Genomic DNA, 15,734 nt, shown 5'->3' with positions numbered 1-15,734 from the left:
GGAAACTCTCCACACGCCTATAAATATAACCAACGCGACACGCCAAAGTAGAGTATCTAATATTAGTTTGCTATAGTCAGTGTGCTATAAACTTCTGAAGTTATAACTGTAATTGTTATAACGCTTATCAATCGGAAAACTTCAGATATTTGACCAGGAGCATTTATAAAGTTCGAACATTACAACTCGTTTAACTTCAGTGGATTCTTATCGGACTGAAAACATTACATAACGCCACGGTGGAAAACTCGGCGTGTGTGGCTGGTGAATAACAAAGGACAAAGCTAGCAAGCTTCCTGTTAAGTGACTCGTACCTACATCAACTCGTAATTAACTCAACTCGTTCATCGTAAACCCTCGATAAGATATTTGTAAAATGTTTGTATATAAATCATTGTGTGTAATAACTATTTGTTATAACTGTTATTATAAATTGTATTGTTGTTTGTATATTAAAACATATTTGTATTAAAAAGAAAACTGTGTCTATCAATATTGTTGTTGGCAAATATCATAAATTGGAAATATATCGGCATAGATTTAACCACTAAATTTAAGGTATCATTTAACTCAATTTCAGACAAATTCTAATACGTAACAATCCTCATTTAAGAATACCAAGCTACAGTTTATTTGCGAGAGATAAAATATTGAAAAAGAAGGGAAGAGTAGTTTTATATGTGAGGAGTGAATTGCATCCTGTTGAATTAGAGCATATTAAAGAAAATAGCACTGAGGTTGAGTCAGTTTGGATTAATGTTAGTGAATACAAAGGAAAAAGTCATGTAATTGGGATTTGTTATAGACCACCAGGTCAGAATGTGGAGGTTAATTATAAACTGTATAATAAGATCAAAATGGTAGTTGAAAGAGATGTTGTTATTATGGGAGATTTTAATTTCAGGATATTGAATGGGAAAATTTCGAGTCTGGCAGTGAGGGGGGATAGGATTTTGGAAATTGTTCAGGATACTTTTATACACCAGCTGGTGATGGAACCTACACAAGAGGAAGCTGTATTATATTTAATATCAGCATCCGATGTGAATATGATAGACAGAGTTGTGGGTGGTGAGCATTTAAGAACAAGCTACCATTGCACTATTAAGGTTTGGGATTTTACTACATGTAGAATTGAAGAAGAATAGTACCATGATTCCAAATGTCAGGAAAGCCAATTTTGATAGAATGAGACATGATCTTGCTTCTGTAGATTGGACTGAAGAGTTGGGAGGGGATCTTGAACAGATATGGGAAATATTTAGGAAAAAAGTGATATGCATACAAAACATACATATTCCCTTCAGACAAAAAAAGGGACAACGGAGTGGAATAAGCCAGTATGGTTCAGTAAAGGTTTAAGAGATCATATTAGGGATAAACATAATAAATTCATCAAATCTAAAATTCCTGGAAATAATATGGACTTTGAGGACTATAGGAATTCAAAAGAGCTGGTTAAAACGGTAGTTAAAAGAGCAAAAACTGTATATGAAAGAGGGTTGGCTGAGAGAGTTAAATCAAACAATAACGAATTCTTTAGGTATATGATGGGTAAGCAAAATGTGATAGTGGGGAGATGAGTTCGGAAGATTATCAGATTGTAAACTTATTAAATTATATGCTCTCTTCAGTTTTACGAAGGATGATACAAGTATTATGTCTCAACCAGAGCATTTAATGTATGGGGGGAAATATTGATGTAAAATATATCATTTTATGTTCTGAAATTGAAAGAAAAAAGTTGGGAACCTAAAAATTGATAAATCCCTTAGACCAGACAACTTTTATCCTAGAGTTTTAATGGAACTCAAAGATTTTATTTGTGAACCGCTAGCTAATATTTTCTATAGTTCATTGAGTAGTAGAAGAGTATTAGAAGATTAGAAGTTGGTTAATGTTAATCCAATATTTAAAGGAAGCGATAAACATTGTCCAGGCAATTAAAGGCCAGTTAGTCTTACATCAGTAGTTGGAAATGTGTTGGAGAGTGTGATTAAAGATGCATTGAAGAGTCACATAAAACAGTTTGATATAGTGTCACAGAGCCAGCATGGTTTCACAAAGGGAAAGTTTTGTTTAACTATTCTCCTGACATTGTTTAATTATGTTACTGCAAGAGCTGATGAAGGAAATACTGTAGATTTGGTTTACCTTGATTTTCAGAAAGCGTTTGATAAGGTGCCTCACAAAAGACTTGTTACAAAAATTAAATCTTTGTGTGTGGGGAAAATGTTATTAAATTGGACAGAAAATTGGCTAGAAAGTAGAAAGCATAGAGTAATAATAAATGTAGTTAGATCTGACTGGATTACAGTTACAAGTGACGTGCTTCAGGGCTGTTGCTGGATCCTCTGCTCTTTGTGATTTATATTAATGATATTGATTCTGGAATGACTAACAAAATTTTGAAGTTTGCAAATGAAATTAAGATTTTTGGGGTGGCTAGCTGTATCAAAGATGCTGCAGTCTTACAGGGAAATTTAGATCACATGATGCATGGGGCCAATACGTGGCAGATGATTTTTTAACAATCTAAAATGTAAGATGATACATGTAGGTTTTTACAATTCAAATTACTGATACAATTTAAATGGAAATACATTAAATATTGTCGTTGAAGAAAAAGATCTTGGTGTTGTGATCGAAAAATCACTTAAGCCATCTAAACAATATATTGTAGCTAGCAATAGGGATATATAATAGGATTTGGGGAAGCATCTATAGAAACATTGAATACAAGACTAGGGATATTATTGTTTCACTTGAAGTTGATGAAGGCTCACAAGCTTATAGTCGCATCTAAAATTCAACGACTTTGTTCACAAGAAGGAAAGATGAAGAAACTGGAATAACAATAATCCCATTTTGGCATATACCTATCAAGTTCTCCAATACAGCTCTGACTACCTTATATGGTTTTGGACTGCTAAAAAGTTGTATCATAAGCTGATGTGCATGTACAGCGGAGGGTGTGTGGAATATTTTTCAAGAAGTGTGATTTTAGATATACTTTGTTATATAAGCTTGTTACATTAGCAATTGTTGGGTTGAACCATAGTGAGTAATCTTGGCCATCATACTGAGCAAGATCGACGATGGAGGAATTAGTTTCAGGTGCAGCACAGGGCTTGGAAGATTGTTTTTAAATAGTGCCATTAACCTCAATAGTCTAAATGACAAGAATACAAGACACCATCATGTAGGCCCTCCTACTAAAGCTGTTACTACTGTGTTCATTAAGGACATAACATTTCAGTCTGTCTATTACTGTTGGCTGTATTAGAGTTCCAAAATAATGAACTGTGAGAGATCAGTCAATTAATGGAAATGGATATCTCTTTTCAAATAAGCTTTAATTTGTTTTGGATATTCACACAAAGCTATACAAAGGCTATCTCTGATAGCCATCCTTATTTTAGAACTGAGAGACTAGAGGAAAGGTAGTTGATAGCACTTACTGCTAACCATTGGGCTACTCTAATCAAATAATGAGTTGACCAACACTCTTAGAACACCCATGGTTCCAAAATGCAGAACACAATTGTTCTGGCAATGGGATGCAAACCCTGGACCTTCAAATTCACAGTTTGGCATACTAGGGGCCACAGGAAATTAAAAATAAAAAGCGTAAACACGATAACTGGCTCTAAAGTAGCTTTTGTTTACGGTATATGCATATAATTCATGGACACCAAACTTTCTGTACACTGTGCAGATTCAGAAGAGCTAAATATCAGTAATCCAATAAACAGTCTGTTTGTGAGAGAAAAAAATGGCAGTAGGTAGCCCACTGATAGACAAGGAAATGTTCCTTGCTATAAATAACTAACAGATTTTGTGAGTTAAATCACTATGGTGTCCTGAACACACAGCCAAACAAAAATGCAATAATTAGTTGTTTGTTTCATTAAGATTGACAGTATTTTAAATCAGATAAAAGTTTTATTTGTGAAAATTTATTATTATCACGTATACACTGTCAGCTTTAGCAAGAACTTAAACAAACAAAACTTTTCTGGTTCTCTCTCTTCCTATTTAAAACTTGCAGGCACTAAACTACCCCACTATATACAGTGAACGCTTCTTAATCCAGACATCGACAGTCTGGTTTACTGATAATCCTGAAGGATTTTCTCATAGACAGATTTTCACAATGGAAAATTTAATTCACATATTTGCATTCCAAAACTGAACAGCAATTTCTTATAACAAACATGCATTTCCTATTGATACATGATTCAGTAATCTGCACGACTCGACGAAAGTCAAATAGTCAATAAGAACAGGAAACGAGATGGCTACAGAACATCTGCTCTAACTAGTAGGTACTAGTTTATGACAGACGTTCTGAGAACGACCTTCACTCCCAATGGGTACTGATTTACAGCAACTTTTTTGATACTAATCTTCAGTGTAGGGATGTACATAAAATTATAAGATATCTAGAGGTCATCAGAGTGGTTTAGACTAAAGTCAAGTTACAGCATCATTTAAACGTGGTAATGGTGTATACGAAAATGCAAATCCAAGTGTAAGCCTTGACGCCATTAGTAAATGTCTGTGAGAATTTACAAATGACACGTTTTGCCTGGTCCACTGTTACTATTGGAACTATCAACAACTGGTTCAAGCATGTCAAGATTTTGCTGTTGCCTGAATAGAGTGAAACTGTTGAAATGTCAGAAGGTGTTAACGAGATTGCTTCTGGAATTCATACCTTAATCTTGAGTATTAATGATAGTATTTTACTTGTTCAGTGGTAAAACATCAACTCAGCTAAACCAACTGTAAAATGAAGACACCATTTCTATTAATATTTATATTAAATGACCAACCAGTAGGTTTGTTTTTGTTTGGAATTTCATGCAAAGCTATATGAGAGCTATCTGCACTAACTGTCCCTAATTAAGCAGTGATAGACTAAAGGGAAGACAGCTAGTCAACACCACCCACCACTAACTCTTGGGTTGCTGTTTAACCAACAAATAGCGGGATTGACCATCACATAATAATGCCCCTAAGGCTGAAAGGCCAAGGATGTTCATGAAAGGAATTTAAACCCACGACCCTCAGATTGCGAGTTTAGCACCTTAACCATCAGGCCACCAACCAGTAGAAATAGTCAGTCTGAATAAAGCAGAATCTAACCTTAAAAACTTCATAACATGGTTTCAGCAAAAGAATGATTTGTGTGAAGATGATTAAATAATGTGTTCTTTACTTAAAGCTGCTGAGAAGCTTAAGAAAAAAAATCTGTTTAAAAGCAAACTGTGAATTACACCCTTTTTTGAATATGATCATTGTACATTTGATCAGTATTATACAATATTATCCCTACATTTACTTCTTTTTTTTGAAAAGTTTTCTTTACTTGCTTGCTTGTTTTTTTAAAGCAGTGTTTCAATAGACATAAATAGGAAGGTTGTATTTATAGCCAAATTTTAAATACAATGAGGTTGCAACAGTAATATTTATTGTTTATCTATTATCGGCTGGTAATTCCTGTTTTACCCTGTACTTAAGCTTTTTAAAGGAACAGTAAATTTCTGTAAGAAAGCTAACTTCAAGGGGTAATGATAACATCATTTGCACTAGAGTTATGATTTATTCTTCATTACCAGTAGTTTTTAATAATACTTATAAAAGCAGATACTCTGTTTGAAACTATGTTACCTCAGTGAAATTGGTTGTCACCATTGTTCTGGTTTTTCAGTTATCGTGTAATAAAAAAAGCAGAAGAATAAAAAAAGAACAGGAAATTCAAACATTTTACGATATTTGCAGACATTCCCAGAACTTGTGACTTAGTGATTACATATTGTTATAAAACGAAACAATTTATAGTATTGTAAAGTACTGATGACCTATTGAGGAGATATTTAAAATACCATTTCGATGAACAATTTGAACCATTCTTACATAATCAGTGCTACTGCCTGTTTGATATTTTGTATTGCGTAAATTAGTCATTTGAACAAAAGATGTTTTATGTGAAGATAATGACAAGACACTTTGATCATGCAATTTGTGTAATTATTGAAAATGTATATAATAATAAACTGATAAGTTTATCATACATACAGTTGTTTATTAGTTGCATGCACACTTTTACTAGTTTGCACTCTTACATTCGTCAAAAGATAAAGAATGTTACTAATAGTGTCCATTGTATTCAAAGTGATTGATTCGACTATACAGATGTCTCAATAATCCGGGCAAGTTAAATCATTGTGAATATATTAAGATGATGCTTTCATTTTAGGTAAGAATTCAAATTCAGCAGAAATGATGAAATAACCATATGAATATCACTGCTTTCTCAAACAGCTTAATTTTCATCAGTAATGTAGCTTATATGTGGGTATTAGAACTAACAAGTGCACAAACAGGTTCATTCCATGTTTTACTTAATATTTTGTAGGTTTTTAGCTACTGTGCCATAGCTGTCTTCAGGTTAAATTAATTGCAAGTTTAAATGATCTAACAATAAAAACAAATCCAAACAATGAAAATGAGTCATGTAAGACCATTTTCAATTATAACATTGTTCCTAAAGCACTTCAATTAAAAGTTTCCTACACAGATTTCACATTAAAACAACTTGTTTAGAATAACTGGAATGTCACGTGTAAAAAAATAAACGGGGTTGTAATCCAAAGTGATAAATTTATTTCAGATGCTCAGTTCTAGCATGAAGTTTGAATTTTACTATTATTTCCTTGACATTATACAGTAGACCAATTGTTTCATGATTACAAGTACTAGCATAAAGCCACCCTACATTAATAGATGGCACCACATTGTATTTATCATTTCAGCCATATACATAGATACACACTTAAATCCATTTTGTAAGAAGATATGTTACAGATTTCTTTTCTTTTCTTTTTCACCGAAGGTAAAATTGAAAAGAGAATCTGTGATGTAGAGCCCCAATGCATTCCTTGATTCACTGTGGTGGATTGCAGTTTTGCCTATTTAAGGCTCACTGCTACAGCTTGGGCCAGCACATCAAAGTTATACAGTTAGGCTTCCTGTAATGGTGATGTGTATAGAATATTTTATGGAGCATTTGAGTCCTTTTTAATTCACCATATATATAATCATTAAACAGTCTTGCAGGTTGAAATGATGAAGTTTCAAAATATTTCCAAAAGAAAGAAAATAAAGAATTGTAGATCAGATAAAAATTATTTTGATCTTACCAGAAGATAAGCTTCACTGTAATTACAACACAAGCCAGGTTATGAAGAATAGATCAAAACTATCATCTGTGAAAGTTCAAAGAAGTTAAATTGAATCCTACTTGAAAGACTTAAAATGAAATCAAGCAGAGACTGAAAAAGTTGTTAATTTTATAAAGAAATTAAACCAATTCTAAAGTGCACGATTTTATTTTACATTGTACAACATCTTAAGATTTTGTTTTAAGGAAAACACTTGGCATTTTCAAAGTTTACGTTTTACATCCTATCACACGTATGAGATAAATGTAAAATATCAATCAGCTTTCACCATCTAGTTTCATTTATATCTGAAACTAATCAGGGCACCGGGTTGATAGAGAAGGGGGCACATACTTATACCATGTTTTTTTATACTTAGATAACTGGATGTAACAATTACCTATTAATACCTTGTGTTTTATATTTAAAGAATAGATTTAAGAAGCAGTAAATATTCTGCAGGTATTTTTTCATGGTTTGTCTGATTAAAACAAAGACGTATATTTCACGTCCATAGAGCATTTTGCAGATCTAGAGAAATATACTTATAATATATATGACAAATCTAAATTATGACAAAAGTTTTAAAAGTGTATTGATCTAAATTTTGATTATTTACACTGTAAATTAATAATAATTTAAGTTCTACACTGATTTTAAGCCCAAGATATTTGCAAACAGTATCACATTTAAACAGTGCATATTTTATATCTAGATCTTAAACATCTCAATAAGAAGTCTTCTTCAAGAAACAACAAGAATTAAGACAGAAAAGAACTTCATCTCTCTTTAAGAAGAGTAGATGGCATTTTCCTAGTTAATGACTCCTGAAACACTGACAATAAAATATAAGAGCAAGTTTAATATTTAAAATGTAAAAACTAAGGTCCCACATTTTTTGGCTATAAAAAAGTTTATTGATAATATGGGTCCATAACACTTTATATTAACTTTCTTAATGTCAATTAGTATATAAAAAAAATTAAATTTAAAACCAGCTACTAGGTAAACAGGGATGGATAGTATTATTCCTCATATCAGTTGAAACTAATTTGTATTTAACGTGTGTGATGATTCTAAACATTAATTCAAGTGTTCAATAAATGACGTGCATTAGTTTGTTTAGGAAACATTTATTACAATATGCGTAAAAAAAGCTCAGAATGACAATTAAAAACTCTCAATTACACAAACTTAAGGTTTTCATTGATGTAATATTCTTCATCTGCCCTAAACAGGAATTTCAAAGTCAAGTAGAATTATTCTCATTTACACTGATCAAATTATATGCTTAATCTGTCCGATTTGTTTGTTGAAAAGACTACAAAAATCAAACAAAATAACAACAAAAAATTTGCTGCCATCTGTCGCTTACTATATAAACTGTACACTTTTTACATGCCAAGTATTACAAATATGAAGCTTTTTCTAAAAATATAAACTTTTTATAGTTTTCTGTAGTAAACATTTACTGCTTTACTATTTAATAAAAAAATCAAAACTTTACATCATATTTTAATTCAATCAAGTTAAATTTAGTCTTAGACTTAAAGGTAAACTCTTGTAAGAATTTAAATCTTGTAGTTAAATCATCTTAGTGCTAAGCCAATTCAGTATATATCATGTACTCAATCAAATTATAATTTGTAGTCTCTTTACAACAATCAAGCCCCCAGAATAATGAATTCTAGTTATATCCAATGCAATTTTTATTGAAACTTTCAACAAATAATATACAAATTTTATTTCAGTACATTTTGTTTATTATTAAGAAAAAAGCTACACAACTGGCTAAGAGTGCTGTGCCCACCATACAAACATTAATGTTATAAGCCCTTATATTCCACATTGAATCACAAGGGGTCATTTAAAAAATTTAAATGAAAATGTTTTTTTAATACCAATCTACACAGCTCCACTACCATATTTTTCATTCCAGTTAAGGTAAGTGTCCATATCTTTGTCTGAGACACTAGCTCGCACTTGCTTTAGAGCATGAAAAAAATCTTCAAGATTTATTGGTCTAACCTGTGAAATATTAAAAACAACTTTTATGTCATAAAATCCAAAATAATAGTAAATTCTTTTTATTAAAATCAAAATGAATAAAATATTTAGTTTTTTTCAAAATTTATTAACATTTTCTGTTGTGGATTAAGTGAAAAAGAATTAAATGGCTTCAAAAATTTTTTTTATTCAGTTCTGCTTTTATAAATATGTATTACAAATATTTTTAATAAGAAATCTTACATAAATTATTACAACAAAAGTGTCAAGAACAGAACCATATCTAAAAATTAAAACATATTAATGGCTGCACATTAACCAGTCATACAAATTCTAGACTCACTATGTATTAGGTTGTCAAGAAATTAATGTCGCTATATTTTAGATGAAAAATCCCGAACAACTTAAATATCAAACAAAACATTTATTAAATGAAATAGTCTCCACTCTTATTGATGATGCTTTTCCTTCTTATAATCAAGTTGCTAATGACTTGATTAAGGAAATCACTTGACTTTGAAGCAAAAAACATATTGATGTCCTCTTTAACACCTTACACATTAGCATACGTTTTCCCATTCAGATGGTGCTACAGAGAACGAAAAAGATGGTAATCTGATGATGCCATATCTGGAGAATATGGTGGGTGGGGGAGAACTTCCAAACCCAACTCCATAATCTTGTGCTGCATCAAATGTGCCACATGTGGACGTGCATTGTTGTGGAGAAGAAAAACACCTTTTTCGATTGATGAGTAAAGGGTGTTTCTGATGGAGAGTTTGATTCAAACATTATAGTTTCTGACTATAGATCTCTGCATTGACAGTTCGCTGTGGATTGAAAAGTTCGAAATGAATTACTCCTTTGATGTTCCACCAAATGCAAAGTATCACTTTGTGTGGATGGAGTCCAGATTTGGGGGGTCGGAAGTGGTTTTTGTCTAGGACTGAGCCATTGTTTTTGGCATTTAATATTCACATAGAGAATCCATTTTTCATCACAAGTGACAATTTTGTCCAAAAATGGTACACGAGCATTATGCGCCAGAAGAGATAAAGCAACGTTCACACACTGGAAATGATGATCATCGGAGAGTTTGTGATGTTTACGTATTGCTTCATGAGAGACATGCAATTTCAGGGCCATTTCACGAGTGTGTTTCCTTGGGTTAGACTCATCAGGGGTTTTCAGAGCGTCAATATCAATTTCAACATGTCGGGCCCCTGCCATCACAGTTTTTAAGGCTAAAGTTACCTGAATGAAATTTGCTGGACCATCGTTGACACTTACGAACGTTCAAAACATTTCCATAAACTTCTTTGATATTCTTTGTGGCTACAGAGGCGTTCTCTCCCTTCTTGTATTCAAACAGCATTACATGCCCAATTGTGTGCCATTACTATAAGGCATTAGAGTATACTAAACTTTACACATTATATAGACTACACTAACATAACGTTTAGGCATGTTGTTTAACTATTATATGAGATGCATGTTTTTAGGGGATGGTTAATGAAAGTGTTCCAAAATGTGACATTAATTTCTTGAAGACCTAATAAAAATCACACGTATGAAAATGGTTCACACAGACTTCATACCCCTAGTATAAAATTTAATATGCCAATTTAATAATAACCCACACTTTAGTCACACAGACTCTAAACCCATAGGGTATAACTAAACAAATGTAGCAACAATCAACACACCAGTCACACAGACTTCAGACTCATAGTGTAAAAAATAATATTCCAATTTAGTAAGAATCCAAATATTAGTGTCACAGACTTCAGACTCACTGTGTAAAATTAGGTATACCAACTTAGTAAGAATAAACACACCAGTCACACAGACTTCAGACTTGTGGCGCAAAACTAAATATGCTAATTTTTAAGAATGCATACATCATTCACACGGAATTCAGAATCATGGCATAAAAAGTATGTAAAATGTACTCTAATGGCCTACACAACAGTCATATAGACTCCAGACCCATGAAATAAAACACTGCTAATATACAATATTGAATAACAAAATTCAAAGTTTTTGCCAGCAAAGATACCCACAAACTAACAACTCTAAATGCAACACTTTCATCTTATGCTACTACACTCAAACTTTCAACTTGCTCCCAATGCACCATTAAATATAAACATCGACTTGAGTTGAAGTTTTCACCATAGAAACTATTGTAATGTGATTTACATCTTCCTTCAGAGAAATCACCCTGAACTGAAATGGAACTTTTAACAAAAAAAAGATCATTAAACAATGTTCTAAAAATATATATATATGAAGTCTTACTTGATTTGGTGAGATACACTGTATTTGAGAAGTATCTAGACTCCGAATAGGTCCAAGAGATGCTTCTTTACATAAATTTGTCATATCTGCTCCAGAATATCCTATAACAGTTATGATTAATTTAAAATTATTACATTTATTTAATACATTAAATTTACTTTAAGTCATCTGCTCAAGAAGGCAGAGGCCATTTCAATTAAACAACATCTATATTGAAATTCATAACAAATCAATTTAACTGCATTCAATTTTATAACAATCACTAACAGCTGTACATAAACTAACATTCAGCAACAGCTATTTTTAAATTTACAATAGTTTTCAACAATGTTTAAACTCAAAATACCCAAAGTTCTAAACTCACATCAGCTTTATTCTGAATGACAATACTTACCACTAAGTGTAGTTAACTCTTTTGCTGCATAGTTCAGATATACCCAAATAAACATTTATATCCACTGATTGCAAAATTCAGATTTACCTCAAAGTTACCAAAAAAACGTTTCCATCTACCGCCACGTGAGGGAATACCCACCCTGTACTTGAAACAATCACCAAACCTGAATGTCTGTTGCCATCTGTGCTCAACACCTTGAAACCTGAATGTTTATATTCTATTTTTTATTACAAACTTGCCAACTTTGCAGGAACACATACAGAATCAGACAGCTTGGATATTGTTATTTAAATCATTTGTTTTATATTTTGTAATGATTTTGCCTCTTACTGACCTAGTTTAGCTTATAATTTATGCCATTTACTGGAAAACACTTTTCTTCTAATTATCCTCAATTTTTTTAGTTTAAAATCATTATTTTTCACTATGCAATATGGTTTTCAAGGAAAATTACTGTCAGATATAGAAAATACAGCTTCTTTCAATATTGAACAAGTAATACCAAGGTCAAGTTCATACTTTTATTGTTGGTGGATAACAGAAATTTTTTGGGAATCAGCCTGAAAATTAATTGTGTAGTGTAAGGTTAAATCTGTTTTTTCTACTTCTATTTTGTAATATATTCATTTTAAATAAAAACACTTTTCACACAATAATAAAACAGATCAACCTCAAATGGTAAACAAGCAAGACATATATTAATGGAAGAAAAAAGCCAAAACCTAAATACATTTACCAATAATAACATTTACATATGAACTGCTTATAGAAATTATGGGATTGTTAAGATGTGACTTAGTTTTATTAGTAGTCTAAAATATTAAACTAACCTTCAGTTTTCTGACATATCAGATCAAGATCATCATCAGATAGAGAATGATTGTGATAAGACAGAAGTCTGGTAATAATATGGCACCTCGCTGCAGACTCAGGGAGTGGAATGTATAATCTCTTCACCAATCTTCGTCGTGCTGCTTCATCCAGTTCTTGTGGTCTGAGGGTGATCATGAAATGGCAATTTTATAACAATGCTATCATTAATATAACAAAAAGCAAAAATTTACTGACGTGATTGAGCAATTCAAGAACTTTTTCAATGCCTCCCTCAATTCTCTAACATTTATCCTTGTAAGGATGACCCCAAAAGGATGCATTAAATTGCATGAAATTTCCCATAATACTTCAAATGAGAAGTTCTTTCTTCATCCTTGAAAATTTGTTTTCATGTCACCACAGGCGTGAATGGTATTCCTACTTCTTATTTAGCAAACATGAAAATTACTGTAAAAATTTCTCTAAGTTATCACATATTTTGTTACAGATAAGCCTGAATAAAGACAGCATGAAATAAAATGTAATGTTTTAGTAATTCTATACATTTTCTACATTAGATTTTGTTTCATTTTATGGACCCAACATGAATTATCAACAGAGGTATAATAAACAATGAAAATAGAATGAAAGATTGTTATGAAATTAACATATTAATTTACAGGAGATATGCTTTTTAGTTAAATCCACATTATCAAACTATCCATAGTGTTTTGTAATAACATTTTCAGAATTATAGCTAAGTTTCTATTCTGATAATATTTTACCCAAACTGATGAACCAAATAACAAAATAAAATTAATCATTCATACACTTCTATTTTGAAGTGATTCTACAGATAGTTAGCTTTTAATATATATATATGATTTAAATCCATTACTATAAAGAGTAAATCAATGTCTATTGCTTCAACATAATCAAGTGCTACAAATAACAGTTTTATTTTGTGACACAAATCTAGCCCATAAGAGTGAGCAGAGGCAAAACACAGATCTAGCTTTAAGATAGTTTCTTAAATGACAAATCGCAGAAGACATCATTAACAAATTAAAAAAACAAACAAAACAATTTAAGCCTTACCATTTATTACAATATTACTTCATGGATAGAAAAAAAGCATCACTTCATCTACTGATTAATTAAGCATTTACCTGTTTGTAGCTCCAACTATCAACAACCTTTCATCTGTTGAAGTAGTTATCCCATCCTATTTCAAAGATACAGTAAGTTATAACTAAAGATTGATTATTATTATTGTTCATATAAAAACTTCAAATTATTGGCCACACAAGACTATGCAACTTGATTAATTGGTCATGTGAAAATTAAACACCTCAAAATATTAGCCATATAAGAACTATACAGCTGGTTTTATGCATACACAAACACACACACAAAGCAGAGTTTTCCATCTGTCTGTGTAGTTGAACACACTGTTATGAATGAGGAATTAGCTGAACCAACTGGTAGAAGAATTCAAATCTACCTCCCCAAAGATTGAGTATTAATGAATAAGCAATCAATTCAATGTTACTGACTTAATGTGCTAAAAATGAAGATTCAACTGAGTGAAGAGGTCAGTAATAAAATATGTGAAGCAGACACTAAACAAGTCATGTTTAATGATGTATGTAGCACAGGTGCTTTTGCATCAGATTAATTGTGTGAGATGCCTCAATATTGTGGAAGGAGCATCTCACAACTCCATTACTTTTATAAGCCCACTCTTGCTAGTTGATAATATAAAACTAAATATATAGGTTCACTGGTGATAAAAAAAAATTACTCTTGTAGATTTTGTATGTACTAGAGTAAAAATGTTACAAATATTCTTAAGATAAATATAAAACAAAGAAAATATTTCACATTGTCAAAACTGCTTACAGAAACTACCTTTTTATAAAAAAAAAGGATATTAATAAACATTTCGTATGACAAGTTAAAAAAATGATATTAAGAAATATATTTCTTCTTTTTTTAGAAAATAATTCTTAGCTGTATTTCATTGGGAAAATAATATGAAATCTTACCAACTGAACTAATAATTCAGTTTTTATACGCCTTGATGATTCGTGTTCTGTATTAGATCTTTGAGTCAGCAGTGAATCAATTTCATCAATAAAAATTACTGAAGGCTGATAACATCGAGAAACTGCAAACAATGCTCTCACTAATTTCTCTCCCTCACCCACCTAAAATATATTTGTTAAAACAAAATTTTAGTACTAAATGATTAAGTGTTTTATATATTATTCAACAATCAAATACTTCATAATTTCTACAACACCTAATAGTTTTATTAAGGACTAAGTACAATAGCAAATTGCATTGATTATATAAAGTCTAAATTGATTTTTTATTTTTACTACACTCTATTGGAAAGGTAAGGAAGAACTCATAAAACTCTAGATTAAAACTTACTCATTAGCACCGGGTGGATCAGTTTCATTAGATCCTGAGTTGCAGACATGGAGAGAATTGAACAGATTGAGGCTTTAAGAAGTAATTCATAAGGTTCATTTTAAGATTTTCTTCCGAGATTCATTAACTATTATATCACAAACAACTTAAATTAACTGTTGATATTAAAACATTACACCTTATAATTCCCAAATTTTCAACACTCCTATCGTATTTTATCACTGTACACCCAAAAAAATTTGGAAACTGTATAAACTCCAGCTCACTTAGTCTGTTTGCATTTAAGCACCACTATCTTAGAAATCCAATCAAATATAATAGAATGACTTTCAACATATCAAGTTCAAACATACACAGATATTACGAGTCAAAACATCTGCAAGAGATTACACTTTTCATGTAAAGTGGTATGCACACAAAATTCAGTAATGAGACTTCTCATATTCTTAAGTTACTATAAGTTGGCTTATTTGATAATAATTAATGGATAACTTCTATGTATACACTGTTAACTGTAAAAAATAATCAATACAAGTAACCAAGAATAT

The 15,734-nt window shown here is 31.4% G+C and overlaps 1 protein-coding gene across 4 annotated transcripts in view; it reads right to left on the bottom strand.

Annotated features, from left to right (window-relative positions):
• Positions 1–7,909: 7,909 nt before the first annotated feature.
• The window catches only part of LOC106470861 (fidgetin-like protein 1), a 51,034-nt gene continuing 43,209 nt past the window's right edge, over positions 7,910–15,734 (bottom strand). For 2 of the 4 annotated variants that reach the window (XM_022399506.1, XM_013931440.2), the window contains 5 exons: positions 14,796–14,957; positions 13,917–13,972; positions 12,765–12,928; positions 11,538–11,638; positions 7,910–9,257 (listed from right to left, as the gene is read on the bottom strand). In XM_022399506.1, the coding sequence (XP_022255214.1) occupies positions 9,135–9,257; positions 11,538–11,638; positions 12,765–12,928; positions 13,917–13,972; positions 14,796–14,957 (606 nt within the window). In that variant the 3' untranslated portion in view covers positions 7,910–9,134. The remainder of the gene's footprint in view (positions 9,258–11,537; positions 11,639–12,764; positions 12,929–13,916; positions 13,973–14,795; positions 14,958–15,734) is intronic. The other 2 variants (XM_022399505.1, XM_022399504.1) reach the window with 1 other exon arrangement.

The sequence above is a fragment of the Limulus polyphemus genome, unplaced genomic scaffold, assembly GCF_000517525.1.
Source record: "Limulus polyphemus unplaced genomic scaffold, Limulus_polyphemus-2.1.2 Scaffold4256, whole genome shotgun sequence".
NCBI lineage: Eukaryota > Metazoa > Arthropoda > Merostomata > Xiphosura > Limulidae > Limulus > Limulus polyphemus.
This window is presented reverse-complemented; position numbering and strand designations above follow the sequence as displayed.